This window comes from Natrix helvetica (genome assembly GCF_964273705.1).
Source record: "Natrix helvetica genome assembly, chromosome: 1".
Taxonomy (NCBI): domain Eukaryota; kingdom Metazoa; phylum Chordata; class Lepidosauria; order Squamata; family Natricidae; genus Natrix; species Natrix helvetica.
Genome location: NC_138548.1, coordinates 104,031,088 through 104,048,883, shown reverse-complemented (window position 1 = coordinate 104,048,883; position 17,796 = coordinate 104,031,088). Strand labels below are relative to the sequence as shown.

The 17,796-nt window shown below is 38.9% G+C and overlaps 1 protein-coding gene across 5 annotated transcripts in view; it reads right to left on the bottom strand.

The window, feature by feature from the left end:
• DENND2B (DENN domain containing 2B) overlaps positions 1–17,796 on the bottom strand; it is a 159,021-nt gene that overhangs the window by 59,698 nt on the left and 81,527 nt on the right. For all 5 annotated transcript variants that reach the window (XM_081949497.1, XM_081949495.1, XM_081949496.1 and 2 more), the window contains 2 exons: positions 15,589–15,693; positions 1,604–2,827 (listed from right to left, as the gene is read on the bottom strand). In XM_081949497.1, the coding sequence (XP_081805623.1) occupies positions 1,604–2,827; positions 15,589–15,668 (1,304 nt within the window). In that variant the 5' untranslated portion in view covers positions 15,669–15,693. The remainder of the gene's footprint in view (positions 1–1,603; positions 2,828–15,588; positions 15,694–17,796) is intronic.

The window sequence follows — 17,796 nt, the reverse complement described above, 5'->3', positions numbered from 1 at the left end:
ATTTTAATAAAAACAAGACAGTACCCAAGAACATCCAGTTTGGTTTATTAAGAGTACTGAATATCAGCTTTGCTACTGACCAACTGTAATATTATTTACAAGAACTGTATATACACATCCAAATACATCTGAAACTCAACACCTTGGTTCCCAAGAGCTGCACATGAGGTTCCATTTTCCAATGAGACTTTTACTCTTCTTGTTACACACACAAGAACACTTCCGATTATGCTTGTGCCCATTAAATTTAAAATATAATGTGCAGCTTTATATGAAGCTTTCCTTCACTTAAAAAAGAGGTTCAGGTCAGCATCCTAGATTTTAACTGGGATTAAATCACACGGGGGAAAATGTAATCCAGCAGCATTAGCCATTCAAAAAAAATATATCTTCCAACACAACTAGGTATAGGCAAGGTTTGGCAAAAATACGGTAGCTTTGCACAAGTAGAACTGTCAATCTGTCATAAATTCTTTGATTACAAATTCTGTACTCTGTACAGTACTCTGTTCAAGCAAGCATAGCCAAGTAGAAATATTCTATTCTCATTAAGAATCATTATGATGACACTTAAAATACTCTCTGAGCTTTCTTTCTTTCTTGCAGATGTTTCATTACCCTAACTAGGTAACACCATCAGTATTAATGACGATGCACTAGCACTGATAATGTTATCTAGTTAGGGTAATGAAACTCTGCAAGAAAACAAGCAAGCTCAGAGAGCACCAAAGACCTCTCATTTCAATCCTGAGCTACAAATATTCTCCTTTATTGGTACTTGAAATGCTGCTTGCAACTATATAATGAAACTGTACAAACAATTCAGAAATGTTTTACTCTCATATTTTGTGGGAGTTTTGCCTTGCATTTGGGAGAAATTGATGGATATTTTTTCCACCCGATTCCATCAGTAAATTTCTCCATCTTGAACAGATTGTCTGACTGAACTAGGATTTCAGTACAAGATCTTGGCCATTTGAGATCTTTCTGCATCACTGAAATCCCATCAGAGTGTAACTGAAAATAAGGAAAGTGTTTTTTTTTTAAATGACAAGACAGGACATAAACGTAATAAATTGTGCGAAATAAGAAAATATACCCACAACTGAAGTTTTGAATTAGATAACCAATGACTTTGTGCTACGTACAAGAGCTAGAGTTTAGATAGGGAAATTTCACTGCATCCCAATAAGCCATGAAAACTCATGAGGATCCAGATTAATTGACTAAATATGAAGCTGAGAGGGAGGACCAGTAAGACAATTTGTACAAAGCATCTTCACAGTCGTTATAGAAAAATAATAGAAATAGATGTTCTTTATTTAAGAATTTTCCAGTTTGTATTTGCTGCAGTAAAAGTCAATCCCTCCAGCAACTACAGCAGCTAGCAGACTAGTATCATGTGGAAAAATACTCTGTACTTGACAAAACCCAATTAACAGGGCATGATGGCCATTGAGTCTACAGCGTGAAAGTGGTGGCCTAATCCTGCTTGCTTTCACTCTCATCTAAAAAGCATTACCTTAAGAAGGAAAGGTTTCTTGCTCTGCAGAAATGTCTCCCCAATATTTAAGGGTCTAGGACAATAGCTTTCCATGTTTACCTATTTGCGGATTTTCTGTGAAAGCGTGACTCTTTTTTCGGTCTCCGTGTGGCAGGGGGAGCAGGCGTTGATGGAAGAGGGGGAGGGACAGCAACCATTGGCGAAGGAGGTAGTCCGTTGCTTGATTTACTTGTATGGTTCTTGTCAGCTTCATACTCAAAGGTGCGTTTTGGCTTGGGCACAGGATTTACCGCTGTGTTTGCCAGGCTCTCTGGAAGCAGCTTAGAACTAAAAGAGCTAACTTTGGTAGTTAGCCCATGCAGCATTTTACTAATTTTTTCAGTCTCTGTGGGTGTCTCCAGATTACTCCCACAAGTAATGTTCCCTGCTTTGCTATCATTTGCAATCTCGGTCAAGCTCTCTGAAACCCCTAAAGTCAAAGACTTCTTTCTGCCTCTGTCCACATTGTAGCAGCTACTTGGCAACTGAGGAAGTCCCCGGCCAGGTTGTTCTTTTAACGCCTGTTCAATTTTCTGGATTCTGTTCAGCACAGCAGAGCTTTCTTTCGGAACCCCCTTGAGAAAGGCGTTGGTGGACTCATTCCGGCTCAGTCGCTTTTCAAACCGGTGGCAGGAATCCCTGTCTAGAAATTCCTCCTCTTCTGTTTCCGGGTAGGAACATTCAGAAAATGTTCTGCTCATCCTCTGGAAGCTTTTGTATTCAAAAGCCTTCTCACTGCAGGGAGAAGGCAACATACTAGGGCAGCTCTCACTGCCTGACCTCTCTCCAACATCCCTCTTGTCCAAGCAGACACTCATTCTAGGGGAAGGCTGTTTGCGGCATTCCCATTCCGTTATCTTCTGCCGGATATCAAGAGCTTGTGAATGGACACTGACCCGGCTGAGAGAGATGTTACGTAGATTGGCTGCTGTGCCCAAGGAGAGAGAGCTCCGTCTAAGCTGCCAGTTGCCTACTTCTTCACCATCCTGAGCCTCATTAGATACCTCCTTATGTTCATGTCCCTGGAAGACAGATACCCTTTTGTCTAGGCATCCAATGCTAATGGCTTTGAGTGGATGATGTATCTGAGATTCTGTATCTGAGGGGGAAGTTGAGGTGCTTCTTAAGGCAATTCCCCACTTAGTTTGATCTTTAAGGAAGACTCTGGAATTGGAAACTTTGGTGAAATTGCCAGAACAGCAGGATTCTTCACTATCACTGAGTGGATGTGTTTTGGGGCTTCTCTGTTGATACAGAAGAGGTGGTGGAGACACTGACTGACACCTGGAAGTGAGAAGAAAAATACCATTTAGCCAACTAGCTATGTAAATAAATGAGCAAATAAACAGGTAAAACAAATATGAATGACTTTTTTTAAAAAAACAGTTTTTAACAAAACAAGCTGTACCAACCTTCTAAAACTGACTTCTATTTAAAAAAATAATACATAATTTATCAAGTAGGGATTTTTTTAAAAAAAATTGGGAAGTGTATTAGAAGTGTCATAACTAAGTTGATTAACATTTATCAATTACAGCATTTTCTATCCAACACGGGAAACTAATTCACCAGGAACATTTAAAACTTGATTGCTTATTTGTGTCTTCTCTTCTGCTCTTTAATAGGTACAGTGTACGTTTTCTTACAATGAGAACTCTGATTGTTGGATTGGATGATTATGATAACAAAAAAAAACCCAATCCTTTCTTCCCTAAAATTGTAAATAAATTATAAATAAACTACCATCTTCTGGAAACTATCATTTGGGGATATGAATCATGAAATGAGACTCACTTCCTTAAGCTGGCTTGGAAGAATACCATGCTCTGTAATAAAGGTAAAGGTTCCCCTCGCACATATATGCTAGTAGTTCGTGACTCTATAGGGCGTTGCTCATCTCTGTTTCAAAGCTGAAGAGACAGCGCTGTCTAAAGACGTCTCCATGGTCATGTGGCCGGCATGACTAAACACCGAAGATGCATGGAACACTGTTACCTTCCCACCAAAGATGGTTCCTATTTTTCTACTTGCATTTTTACATGCTTTCGAACTGATAGGTTGGCAGAAGCTGGGACAAATAACGGGAGGTCACTCTGTTATGCGGCACTAGGGATTTGAACCACTGAACTGCCGACCTTTCTGATCAACAAGCTCAGTTTCTTAGCCACTGAGCCACCGCGTCCCTTATGTTCTGTAATAATGACAGCTAAAACTCCATTAGGGACACAGTCTCTTTGAATGTTGATTTTCCAGATTAACATGCAGCATAGTTAAAGTTGATTCAATGCAAGCTAGGCCTAAAAACAAATGGAAACAGATCCCAATGTTCTGTTTTATCCAAGAGCTATTAAATGTGTGATGCTACAAAGGTAAAGACAAAATGATTATTATGTACCTGCTAGGATCTAAGGACAGTTTCTTCTACACTACTACAAATGCACAAAATAAAGTTCAGAGAGACTGATCAATTGCTTTCTAAGGTTGCAGTGATGAGAAAAGTAATGAGACAGAGGGAGGGAGGGACGGAAGGAGACAGAGAGGCAGAGACATCAAATCCATCCTCCCAAATAACTTATCTACTCCCAAGACAGTGAATAACTTGAAAAATATGGATTCCATTCATCACTGTGCCTTTGCTCAACATTGTAGATTCCTAAACTGTGTTTTGTTTATATGTAGATAGACGTACACTTGAATTTACAGCTTAAAATTCTTTTTTCCCCTTACACACAAACATGTATATTGGGGCTTCATAGCAGTCATATGTACATAACATGTTTCAGAACCATCTACCATTCAATTCACCTTCAAACTACAATAACACACAACTAAAATGAATGCTACCTATAGATGGATTTGTTAGTATCTCTCCTTCTATAGACACATATTTTATGCATTTTCAGGATCAATTACTACATCCTTTGCTCTCATATTGCTATATGAGTGAAAATGTCATTCAACAGTGTGGCAATTAAATAAATTATTTAAACTGTAATTATTCGTTTTAAAAATGAAGTTTTTATAAAGTCGACAATAATCATGGACTTTGTGTAACCTGAAACTATAAAGATGTTAATTAAAACTGCTTTGGAGAGAGAAGGGAAATTAAGCTTCTTTTGGAGGGAGGAGAGAAATTAATTCAACCTGTTTTGGAGGAAGGAGAGAAATTAAACTTCTTTTGGAAAGAGCCAGCAAATTCAATCTTTTTTTGAAGGGAGGAGAGGAATAAATTCAATATTTTTGGAGGTTTTTGAGATCTGCAGCAGGACAGCTACAGTACCTATGCAAGGCCGCCTGCCTGCTTGTCTGGGAAAAAGGCACAAGCTCAGCTTAGTTGCAACCGGCTTAACACCACAAAAATCTTTACATCTGCAATTAAGCTGAGGCAATGTGCACACGTTTGATACTTCTGTATTTAAAAAATTCATGTAAGTAAAAGATTATAAACCAAAATCATGCAACATTTTAAAACAAAATTACAATTAAGTGATCATAATATGAAATTGAGGCAGGAGGATGCAGAATCGAAGTCCACATTCAGGCATAACTCAATGGGAAATTTTGGACCAGTTGTCAACTTTTAGGCAAGCTTATTTTACAGGATTATTGTAGAAAGAAAGTGAGTATGCTATTACAGGTAGTTCTCACTTAGTGATCCTAATTAGGACCAGCAACTATGTTGCTAAACAAAGTAGTCAATAAGCAACAATAGTCAATCAGCGACAACAGTTCCAGTAATCTCAATTTCAGTCATTAAGCAAGGCATAACGTGACCGTAATTTGCAACCTCCTGCCAGCTTCCCTATTGACTTTGCTTTTTCCCAGTCAGCTGGGAAGATCACAAATAGCAAGTACATGACCACGAGATGCTGTGACTGTTGTTATTGAGCATTGTTTGCCACTTGCCTGAATCACAATCATGTCATTGCAGGGGTTGCAAGTGTGAGGACTGGTCATAAATTGTTTCAGTACTTTGTAATTTCCAACTGTCACTAAACAAATTGTCATTAAGTGAGGACTACCTGCATATACTTTCAGAACATCTATGTCCATGATGGCGAACCTATGGCACACATGCCACAGGTGGCATGCAGAGCCCTCTCTGCAGGGACATGAGTTGTCGCCCCAGCTCAGCTGCACTGCGCATGCTGACCAGCTGATTTTCAGGTCTCTGCCGCCCATGCGCGGGGGCCATGGCACACATGGGGAAACACACGTGAGCGGATGGGGGCGAATAGGGGGGTCACAGCATGCATGCACAGGGCCACGTGTACATGCAAGGGTGAGGTGCATGCAGGGAGGTCACACACACATGCACGGAGGGGCAGGTGCATGCAGGGATCACACATGCATTGCATTATGGATGCATGTGTACGCTTTTGGCACACAGTGACAAATCTACCATATTTTTGGGAGTATAAGACGCACCTTTTTCCCTCAAAAGAGGCTGAAAATCTGGGTGCATCTTATACACTGAATACAGCATTTTTGGCCTCCTGAAACCCCGCCCCCTTCACCCACATCGCCGTGCATAGCCTTTAGGGGGCTTCCAGAGTGCTCCTGGGGGCTGGGGATTGCAAAAATGAGCAAAAAACAGGTCGTTTTTGCCCCCTCCCTCCCGAGCACTCTATAAGCCTCCTAAAGGCTATGCGTGCCCTTTTTTGCCAAAAACTGGGCCATTTTTGTGAAAAACGGGCCATTTTTTGCTCGTTTTGACCCCCCCCCAGCCTTTCCCAGCCCCCAGGAGCACTCTACAAGCCTCCTTTGGCAAAAAAGGGGCCTGTTTTTGCGAAAAATGGGCCGTTTTTGGGAGGTCTGCAGAGTGCAAAAACTTTTTTTTTTTAATTTGCCTTTTCAAAATCTTGGTACGTCTTATACTCTGGTCTATTTTATACTCTGAAAAATATGGCATGTTAAGGAAGATTCTGTGTCTTATTTTATTTGCAGTGTTTATTTTTTTAAAAAACAGGCAGGACATGTGATTACTATAAAACATTATTCTTTCACTTATTCCTGTTTTATATTTTGTAGGGGGGGGGGGGGCATCTCAGCTTCCCTAAGAATACTTTATTCAATTTATATCTTTTCCATACCCTCAATGGGTGTTTTTTTCATACTGCTTATTCCTGAATTAATAATGATCTCTGACTGTTTTCTTTCATTCCCACCTTCTGAATTCTAGGGGTAAGAAACAATCCTTCCTGCACCAATGCTACAGTTCTTAACTAATGCAATTCTCATGATTACTAAAGGAAGAGACAAAAAACCCCAACAGTCAGATTTCTTTTATAAACTACTCACATAAATCAAACCAGGAACCCAATGATTAAAACTCTTGGAAAAGAGATTTAGATTATTTTAAAAATGGGAAGAACTCTGTGGGACTCAAATGTGTACAGATACATTCTGATGGAGTAGGAGAAGGATGTAAAGAATGTGTGAAAATTACAAATGTAATTAAAAGTCAGGAATGTACAGCAGGAATGATAAATCCCACTCTGGTAACCAGCTGTGGAAAGACAAAAAAGGAGCAGTTCATGTATTCCTTCCTTGTAAGCAATGTCAGTGAGGAGAGAATTTCCACTGCTACTCAACATGCAAACACTTAATGGCAGGTTGTTATAATATGAGACTTCTGCTCTTGGTGACAACTGTAAACTCAGGTGTATCCAATTCAAACTTAAAATAATTCCATCCACTCTGAAGTTATGGAATTCTCAAGGATTCAACTAAGACTGAAATTTTCAGTAAAGACACTATTTTCCATCTGCTTTCTTCATTTACAACATGAAAAAACAAAATCTCTTTAATGAAGACATTAAAAAATCAAGACCTTGTTTTTCTGATTGGAGATGCTAACCAAACCAAGTTGTCTCCAAGGTACAGCTGTTTCTTCTCCAAGAAAGGTGGGCCTTCATAGTAACAACCTAGACTAAGGTTAATCAGGTCACAGTAGAAAGCAATTGTGTAAAATATCAACGTGTGCAATTTCTGTTTCCTGTATCTGCTTGCTTTTCTCAAATTTCCCTCTGGGGTAAATCATGACCAGACTCCCAGACTATCCTCATAGATCAGCTTTTGTTTCTAGAGAGGAAGCGACTATGAACTATAGTGGGAGGCATCTTACTGCAGTAGTTGAACAGGTTTCATCTTGAGTTATCTGCTTCCTCTTTGCTTCCAAGAGAGTCAGTGTGTAAAGTAGAGGCTAGACATAATTATGAGGCAACACTAGCAAGGCTGAGATCAAGAAATTATCTAAGATGTAAAAGAAAGGGTAAAGAATAGAGATAATACTCACTTACTTTGCAACACTGCAGATAATAACCAGTGTCAGTTATTAATAAAAGTTTATTGAAAATGCATCTATTCAATTCAATATGAAACACAGAGTACATATAGTGTTATGGTGATACATTCACAGTAGAATATCTTGGTGCTGTCTGCCTAATACAATTTTATTGTGTATATGTATATGTATGAGTGTGTGTGTATGTATGCATGTACGTACGTACGTGTGTGTGTATATATATATATATTTGTTTTCGTAGATTTTCACGGGTGTAGGTAAGCTGGTCTTGTGGTATTCAGGTCTTTTCCCGTGTAAGATTGAGATTGTCTTGGCAACGTTTTGGCGAGATCTCACTCGCCATCTTCAGGCTGGTGTTTTTGGCTTAAAACGTGGTCGGAGCTGCCATTTTTCTATAAATCTTGCCCACGCTTTAAGCCCAAAACACCAGCCTGAAGATGGCGAGTGAGACCTCGCCGAAACGTTGCCAAGACAATCTCAATCTTACATGGGAAAAGACCTGAATACAACAAGACCAGCATACCTACACCCGTGAAAATCTACGAAACAAATATATATACTATATACTGTATATATATTCTCCTCAGACATTTTGTACCGCTATAGTAAGGCATATGTGTTCTTTGCCATAATCTCATCAAGACACAGGTTCCAATAGAGATGTTTGGTGGTATAAATCTTTACTCCAACATCAGTGTACTGACATAAATCTAGGACAAACCCCAAAAACATTTAGGTAAGAAAATAAAATGCACAGGTACAGTATATGTGGTACCTTGCTCAATAGTAGTAACTGTGAGAGGGATCTTGGAGTCCTAGTGGACAACCATTTAAATAGGAGCCAGCAGTGTGCAGCAGCTGCCAAAAAAGCCAACATAGTTCTGGGCTGCATAAATTGAGGGATAGAATCAAGATCACATGAAGTGTTAATGATGCCTTGGTAAAGCCACACTTAGAATACTGCATTCAGTTTTGGTCACCATGATGTAAAAGAGATGTGGAGACTCTAGAAAGAGTGCAGAGAAGAGCAACAAAGATGATTAGAGGACTGGAGGCTAAACCATATGAAGAACGGTTGCAAGAACTGGGTATGTCTAGTTTAATGAAAAGAAGAACTAGGGGAGACATGATAGCAGTGTTCCAATATCTTAGGGGTTGCCACAAAGAAGAGGGAGTCAAACTATTCCCCAAAGAAGCAATGGATGTAAACTAATCAAGGAGAGAAGCAACTTACAACTAAGGAGAAATTTCCTGACAGTTAGAACAATTAATCAGTAAAACAGCTTGCCTCCAGAAGTTGTGAATGCTCCAACACTGGAAGTTTTTAAGAAGATGTTGGATAACCATTTGTCTGAAATGGTATAGGATTTCCTGTCTAGGCAGAGGGTTGGACTAGAAGACTCCCAAAGTCCCTTCCAACTCTGTTATTCTATTCTATTCTATTCTAACAGTGGAGGGAGAATTATATTTGACATTCTACCAGTCAGAAAACAGATTATGGAAGTACACATTTTTATAACTTACACTACAAAGTTTGTATTCCCCATGCAAAATGGTCTTACTATGGTTTTCTGAATATTAAGGTAATTCTTTAGTTTTGATACAGTATTTGCCTTTCCCAGCAACATGTTTAAATTGCTTCTGAGTGTAGCAAAATGTGATGTACAATAATGAACACTGCCATATGCCAAAAACATGTTGGTGAACCTCAAATGTGCACACTTTTCATGAAAATTCCAAAGGTGCTTTTCAAAAGGCAACTGGACTTTTGGGGGGGGGGGGTTACTTTGAAAATGTTTCACTTCTCATCCAATAGGTTTCTTCAGTTTTGACTATCAGAATTGAAGAAGCTTCTTGGATGAGAAGCAAAACGTTTTCTAAGGGAAAAAACCAAGAAAGTCAAGTTGTCTTTTGAAAAGCACCTTTGGGACAACCATGACCTGGATGATTGAGAATCTCCATAGACATTTTCATGAAGGTCAACTCTGAGAGAAACAATAACTGATTTTTTATTTCTAGCATTTTTGGCATATATGTAATAGTTTAAATATGTTTAAACATAATGGCTCCCTTTAATAAGTGTATGATTCATTCCAACTAAGTACACTATGCCTGAGTGCAGCATGGCAGACAGATAATGGAAATTAAATTGCAGGACATCGACATTAAACCTTTTTCACCACAACATTTGGGGGGACATGCCAACGTTCACTATTCTTAAAAGTATGCTCTGTTTTCATGCAATTCTCAGAGACTGTGTGAGAATGAGATGTGCTCTCTTGCAACCTCCAGACCTTCCAACTCTGGAACCTTCAACAATTGTATGAGAATGGGGGCATGCTTTTGTGTAGCTTTTGGAGGCTGCAGAGGCGGTGGAAGAGCATTATTGAAGACCTGGAGCAGCCTCAGGTAAGGCATAGGGGCCTGTCAACAGAAAAAGAACACAGCCTGAAGGGAAGAGATATGCAGCAAATCCTAAGGAATGCTGGATCATGGGGGCAATCACATAAGGCAAGCTTTTTGAGTGGTAGCAGTGGTGTTAAGAGCTGAAATCAAGATCCAGGCCTCTCCTTCATGTTCAGCCTTAATGCTAACCCTAAGACCAGGTTATGTGAGCAGGCCCAGGGACCCCAAGAGACAGGGGAAGTACTGAAGTGGCTCCATTATTATTAACATGCCTTCATTTGCTATTTCTTTGCTCCTGCTCTGTTTTTATAATATTTTTATGGTTTTAATATTTTAATATGAATTAATATTTATTGATTGTTGTACTTTATTATTCACTATCTCTTGTTTGATGAAATAGGCAGCTATATAAATTGGATAAATAAATAAAACACTCCCTTTTATATCTCACAACCTGATACCCTCAAGGGTCTGGAGGCTATGAGAGTCTGATTGGAAACAGCAGACATATTGGATGTCAGTTTTACTTTAGTAATATCAGCTGTGGTTTTCTAGGGATCCTTGTGTCTTGGGATTCCATGCCGCACAAGGCATATACAAAAAAGGGAGAAGGTCAAAGAACCTGAGGCAGATCCAGAAGAAGATGGAGAAAAAATATCAACGGCACACTGCAATCAAAGGCTGCCAAAACAGCAAGATCCGGAATTTTGTATCTTCCTCAACACCCAAAATGGTAGAAGACAAAGAGAAGAAGTTCCTTTCTAAAGAGCAGGTAGCAGCTATGTCCAGAAGAATCTTGGCACAAATCCATCTTGTGTGCTAATTGTACCCAGTCTAGTTCAAAAACCTACTCACAATCATTTATGCTTTGGTCACCTCATGGTTAGACTAATCTAATGCAATGTAGTGTATTAAACAACTTGCAGGACCACCTATCTTTCATTGAATCTGCTTGCTCCATGAGATCCAAAATGGTAGGCATGTCCAGATCCCCTCCATAAAACAATACCATCAGGAGAAATGCCTTTTCTGTCACAGTGTTTGCCCTCTGGTACATTTTACCACCCCACCTGCCATGATTCAAATGTCTCCAACCATGTTGACTTTCTGTAAATCTTAAGGTCTGACTTTCCCCCATAAGCATTAGGCCAAGGAAGGATGCCTCTGCAATAATTTTCTTTATTACACAGATCTTGACAGAATCTGAAAAGAAAAATGCCACGTAACTAGATCAAAGACCTCTCTGAACAAGAGCTAAGCGTTAATAGAATTGACATCCATGTTCCTCTTCAAACAAGCTGAAGGCAAGAAAAACAAATGCTTTAAAAGGACATGAAACTGTTTGCCATGAACACTGATTCTGTTTTGTAGTGTAATTCTAAACTTGATTTTAATTTAATTTCAAAGCCAAAACTGAATTATTTAGAAAAGAAGAAATATGAACACTGTTGGCTGTTTTCATTTCAAAGAGGGTGGTTCAAAGTAGCTTCTGATGATTTTTTTAGTTCCTTGCATAGTCTTCACAACAGTATATTTATTGTGTAAAAGCCCACTCCAAAGACTGGGTGGACTCTTTTCAAGCTATGCAAACAAAGCTTGGTTTCAAATTCTGACACATAAGACTGGAAATCTCCTTATTTGGCCACTGATATAACTACTTTTTGGCTCTATTTCTACTGCCTTCTATACCTGGATCTCCACTACATAAGAGATGATTGGTTATTTTTATCCTTCATAAGTCTTGTTTCCCTTTTCCAATTTATATGTGCTTAGTTGATAAGTGTTGGATTTCTTCTGAACAAATCTTAAAAATGATTCTGAACAAATCTTTAAAATGATTCGTTCAGTTTTGATACAGTATTATGTGAGAACTGAGCAATTATGCTTTGCAAAGTATGCTTTGGTCCAAGGGCAAACAAGATGCCTGAAGGTACGGTATCAGTATACTTTCAAACACTTCCTTTGCATACTTATCAGGCTCTGCTCCGTTTTACTTCATAAAAATAATTAATATAGTTATATATTAGTAATGAAAACAATATATAGAAAGCAGGATACAAAGATCCAGCCTCTAGTTTCACATTTCTTTCTGGAAAAACTTGAAAAGCCACGCAAAAATTTATTTACTTTCATATAATTGTTTTGATCTTTTGAGACAGTATCAGTGATTTGATGAATAATTAAATTTCCTATTGTAGCCATTTTGTCTGTGCATAACATCTTGTTCTTATAATATCAAAGTCTAAAAAAGATTGTCTATAACTGGAAAACAGCTAAGAGTGTTGTGAAAAATCAGCCACATACAGTTTATTCAATATATTCAGCATGGTTAAATAAATATAATTAGCTTTTCCAATTCTCATGTTTTTCAGATATACTTAATTCCAATTCTCGGGTTTTGGGAACTTTTATAGACTTGTCTATCTTGGTGCTTTCCTCCTACAAATCTCACAAGTCCCTGCCTTACCTGTACTGACCTCTGTTACCAAATTGTTTCTTTAGCATCAGACTTTCTCTGGTTCCCGTTGGTGAAGCACCTTTAAAAGCAGATCTCCAAACTCTGCCATTCGACCTGCTTTTAATACACTCCTAGCAAATAATATCTGAGCCCACTTCATAGATAATATTTTAAGGTATTGAAAATGATTGTGAAAAGCATGTGTGTTCGTAATAGAATAGAATAGAATTCTTTATTGGCCAATTGTGATTGGACACACAAGGAATTTGTCTTTGGTGCATATGCTCTCAGTGTACATAAAAAGACAAGATACATTCATCAAGAATCATAAAGTACAACACTTAATGATAGTCCTAGGGTACAAATAAGCAATCAGGAAACAATCAATATCAATATAAATTGTAAGGATACAAGCAACAAAGTTGCAGTCCTGCAGTCATAAGTGGGAGGAGATGGGTGACAGGAACAATGAGAAGACTAATAGTAACGGTAATGCAGCCTTAATGAATAGCGGTGACAGTGGTGAGGGAATTCTTTGTTTAGCAGAGTGATGGCATTCGGGGGAAAACTGTTCTTGTGTCTAGTCATTTTGGTGTGGAGTGCTCTACAGCAGTGTTTCCCAACCTTGGCAACTTGAAGATGTCTGGACTTCAACTCCCAGAATTCCCCAGCCAGCATTCGCTGGCTGGGGAATTCTGGGAGTTGAAGTCCAGACATCTTCAAGTTGCCAAGGTTGGGAAACACTGCTCTACAGCATCGCTTTGAGGGTAGGAGTTGAAACAATTTATGTCCAGGATACTGTATCTATCAAAGATCCGGGGTTAGTGGTAAGATTCTTATCAAATGTGCCGTTTAGTCTTATGAAAGAATGAATAAAAAGTCCTGAAAACAACAAGGTATATTGCTCTACCAGTTCCAATTCTAGTTTGATGTTTGTCAGGAGAATGGAAAAAATTCACTTGCTATATTTGGCTGCCCATTCTCATTTATTTATTTTAGTTCGTCAAACATGTAAAAGATAACAGGTATAAGTATAAATGTAAGTATGAACACAGTAAATGGGTACGAATAAATGGGGACAGTAGGACAGGGACGTTAGGCACACTGATGCGCTTATGCTCGCCCCTTACAGACCTCTTAGGAATGGGGTGAGGTCAACAGTAGGTTAACATTATGGGGGTTTGGGAATTATGTTTTCAATTACGATCAAAACTGTGTTTCCCATCTCCTCTCCAGCTGCTTTTTAGCTGCTTCTGTTATTACAGAGTAAGAAACAATTTTCATAAATGTTTTTCATATAAATACTACATTTAATGAATTACTAAAGCTTAATATTAGTATCACATTTCTTTTAACCGACTCTATGTCCAGTGTCAACTCCGAAGGACTCTAGTTGTATCCATATTTTTCTTGCTTCGTTTCTTAGTTGCCATACTTATGGGGGGAAGGGGGACTTATGAAATGTAGAATGTTATCCTCCAATGTGCCAGACATAATAATAAGGCTCCTGAGAAGCAAAGTCAAATCAGCATGCCTTAACAACTGCAGGAGGGAGTGCTGAGAAGTTCATCACCTGCTTGGTTGGCTAACGTGACCTGTGACACAAGGGGGTAGTGGGCAGTATGTATTCCTTCATTGTATTGAAAACGCGGGAATTATTCAGTGTTGGCTTCACCTTTGACCATGCCAATATGATGTAACCAATAAACAGGATTTTTAAGGAAGCCAAGGCTTTGGAGTCTTAAATTGGTTGACAGCATTACTCCGAACCATGACATCCAGCTCCTATAACTACTATTAAAGCTTTTCAAGTAAGATTTACAGTTAGTCCTCACTTAGTGACCACAAACAGGGCTGGCAATTCTGTCGCTATGCGCTGCAGTCATCAACCAGAAAATCAGGTGACTGTGATGGGCTTACATCACTTCTTGTTCAGCTATTAGACAGGACATCGTATGACCATTAATTGCTATTTTACTTCCATGCTCTCAATTAATTCTACTTGTTGGAAATCAGTTGTGAAGCACACCAATATTGATTGCATGTCCGAAGAACTCTACGATGGTCAAAAATGTGTGCCAATTGCGAAGCAGTCAAATGCTGATCACGTGTCCACACTGCAACAGTCATAAAGGATTGTAAGGATTGGTTGCAATAAATGTTATAGCCATCAGCAACTACAAATGGGCAAATTTCACAACATTTTGATATTTGTTTCATTTTTTCCAGTTTTTGTCTCAATTTCTGCTGACTTTGTGGGAAGAAAATGTTCTCCCCTAGTATATTTGGTTGAATTCACTCTTCAATATTAAGATACCTCTATTCAGTGCCTAAGTACAGGTATTTGCCATGGCAATACGGTGGACACATTCTGTGATGACTTAGCTTCTGGAGAAGACTTTAATGATGGGGAAAGCAGAAAGAAAGAGAAGTGGATGACCAGCAGCAAAGCTGATAGACAGTTACAGTGGCAATGAGTACATCAATGGAAGCCCTGAAGGACCAAATTAGGAACAAATCATCATAGAAAAAGATATATCTATGTGGTTGCTGGGAGTGGATATTGACCTGATAGCACATAATGAAATCAAATCTTGACCTGTCAGATATGCACTGTACAAACCTACAGGATGTACCTAATTGCCTGTTAGAAACTAATAACTGAAATATACAAATTATACTAATTGCAAACACAGCCAGAACTATCCCTAAATTCTGATATCAAATCATATTTAAATATCTTTTGAAAGCAGTAATTCTGCTAGGATTATGATATCGTTGGAAGATAGATACAGCCATCAGTTATAAAAACAAACATAAAGGACACTGACACAACATTAAACAAGAACTGGAGCATTTGCATTTTACACTTACCGCTCTAGAGTATCCCGAGATACCTTATTTGCTCCTGCTCTCTTGGTGACACTGGCATTCTTGTTGGCAGTCATGGTCATTTCTGCCCTCTCTAAATCTGGAAACCTGGGAAAGAGAAGAATGAAACCCCAAAGAAACTTGTTGGAATTGTGAGAAATTGAATTAGAGAGGTTTACCAGCCAATTTAAAATAGTAAGAAAAAGAGTGACAAAGGGACTTCAGTCACCTTTTCGTTTAAAACTGAACATAGATAAGATACTCGCAAACAGGCTAGGCATTATAAAGACGAAATATAGGTAAATGAAGGAGCACCTGGATTAGGTTTATATACAGTAAACTTTAATTCCTTACTAATTTTGCCAGCCCCACTGGTAAGGACAGTCATGTGGGACCGAAAAGGCTGCATATACTGGAAAACCATCTCATGAATTATACACTAGCATTCTCCAGAATATTATTTATTACAGACAGAGAATGTGACTCAGAGAAGCACATAAGAACAGAATCACTGAGTTTAAGTTAAATTTACTTTATTGTCATTGCACCTCGTACAATGAAATTAAATGCCATCTTCTGCGTACATCATACATACGAAAACTATATAAAAAAACGCACACATCTTTCAAGTTCTACACAATTGAACTGAAAATTCCTGATACTGCATTAATATTGCACTATACAGTAGAATTCAACATAGGTACTGCTCTGGGTGAGAAGCTGTATTTCAACCTATTTGTCTTTGTTTTTATCGTCTTGTACTGTCTGCCAGATGGCAATAATTCAAAAAAAGGAGTGCCCAAAGATTAGATGGATCTTTAAGAACGTTTTGAACATTCTTAAGGCAGTGGGAGCTATAAAGCTCTTCCAAGGAGGGGAGAGGGCAACCAATGATCCTCTGGGCAATGATGTTAACCCTCTGGAGTACTCTCCTATCTGCCACTGTGCAATTGGCAAACCATACACAGGTGCAGTAAGTTAAGATACTGTCTATAATGCAGCGGTAGAAGGTCACCAGCAGTTTTTCATTCAGTTGTTGTTTCCTGAAAAGTCTCAGGTAGTATAATTTCTGCTGGGCCCTTTTGAACAGTGCTGCAATGTGAGCGCCCCAGGTCAGGTCCTCTTTTATAATAACACCCAAAAACTTAAAACTGGCCACTTGCTCCACTTGATCTCCATTGATAACCAAGGGCTCTGATCTATTCCTTCTGTAGCTCCTTGATCTTATTGGGGTTAAGGACTAAATTATTGTCTCCACACCATGAAAGCAACCGGTCCAGCCATCTCGTTAGATAGACTCATCCCCCCCAGCGGAAATGAGTGCTACCACTGTTGTATCATCTGCAAATTTAATAATAGTATTACTGGCGGGAGTGGGAATGCAGTCATGTACATAAAGAGTATAGAGTAAGGGACTCAACACACAACACTGTGGTGTACCAATGTTAAGAATAAGGGCAAGGAGGTATGATTAGATAATCTGATCCTCTAAAAGCAGCCAGACAGGAAATCCATAATCCAGACTGAATGAGAAAGCCCAAGGTCTATAAGTTTAGACACTAGTCTATGTGGAAGAAATGTGTTAAATGCAGAACTAAAATCGATCTTGGTTTCCAGATCCCCACACACACACCTTTTTTTTTTTTTGGTTAAACCAGAACTACAATAATTTCATATTTTTACATGACTTCCTTTTGAACAAAAAATAACATTTTAGAAATGTTTTCATTGAATTTCATTGTTGGAGATGCAATCAAATTAACACTTTATCTTAATATATTGTTTCATTTGGTAGGAAGCACATACCGTATTTTCCAGCGTATAAGATGACTTTTTAACCCCACAAAATTATTTCAAAAATCGGGGGTCATCTTATATGCCTGGTATAAGAAAGGCCATACCAAAAAACCAATACAAAATAAAAAGCAATGCCGCCAAGCAAAAAGCCGCACCGCTACCAGCACAGACACCGGCTTTTCAAGCAATAACCTCGGTGCTCCTCGCCTGGGCACATGGATGGATGAGCACTGGGATGGCTTAGTAAGGTCTGGCTGGCGGTCTGGAGGAGGAAGGCGCTGAGTTCAAACTACGAAAGCCCGGCAGTGCAGAGGCCTTCAGCCGGCTCACGGGCGCCTGAAAGTAGGGGGTTGTCTTATACGCCCAGTCGCCTTATCCAGCGGAATATACGGTACATGTACACATAGAGCAGAT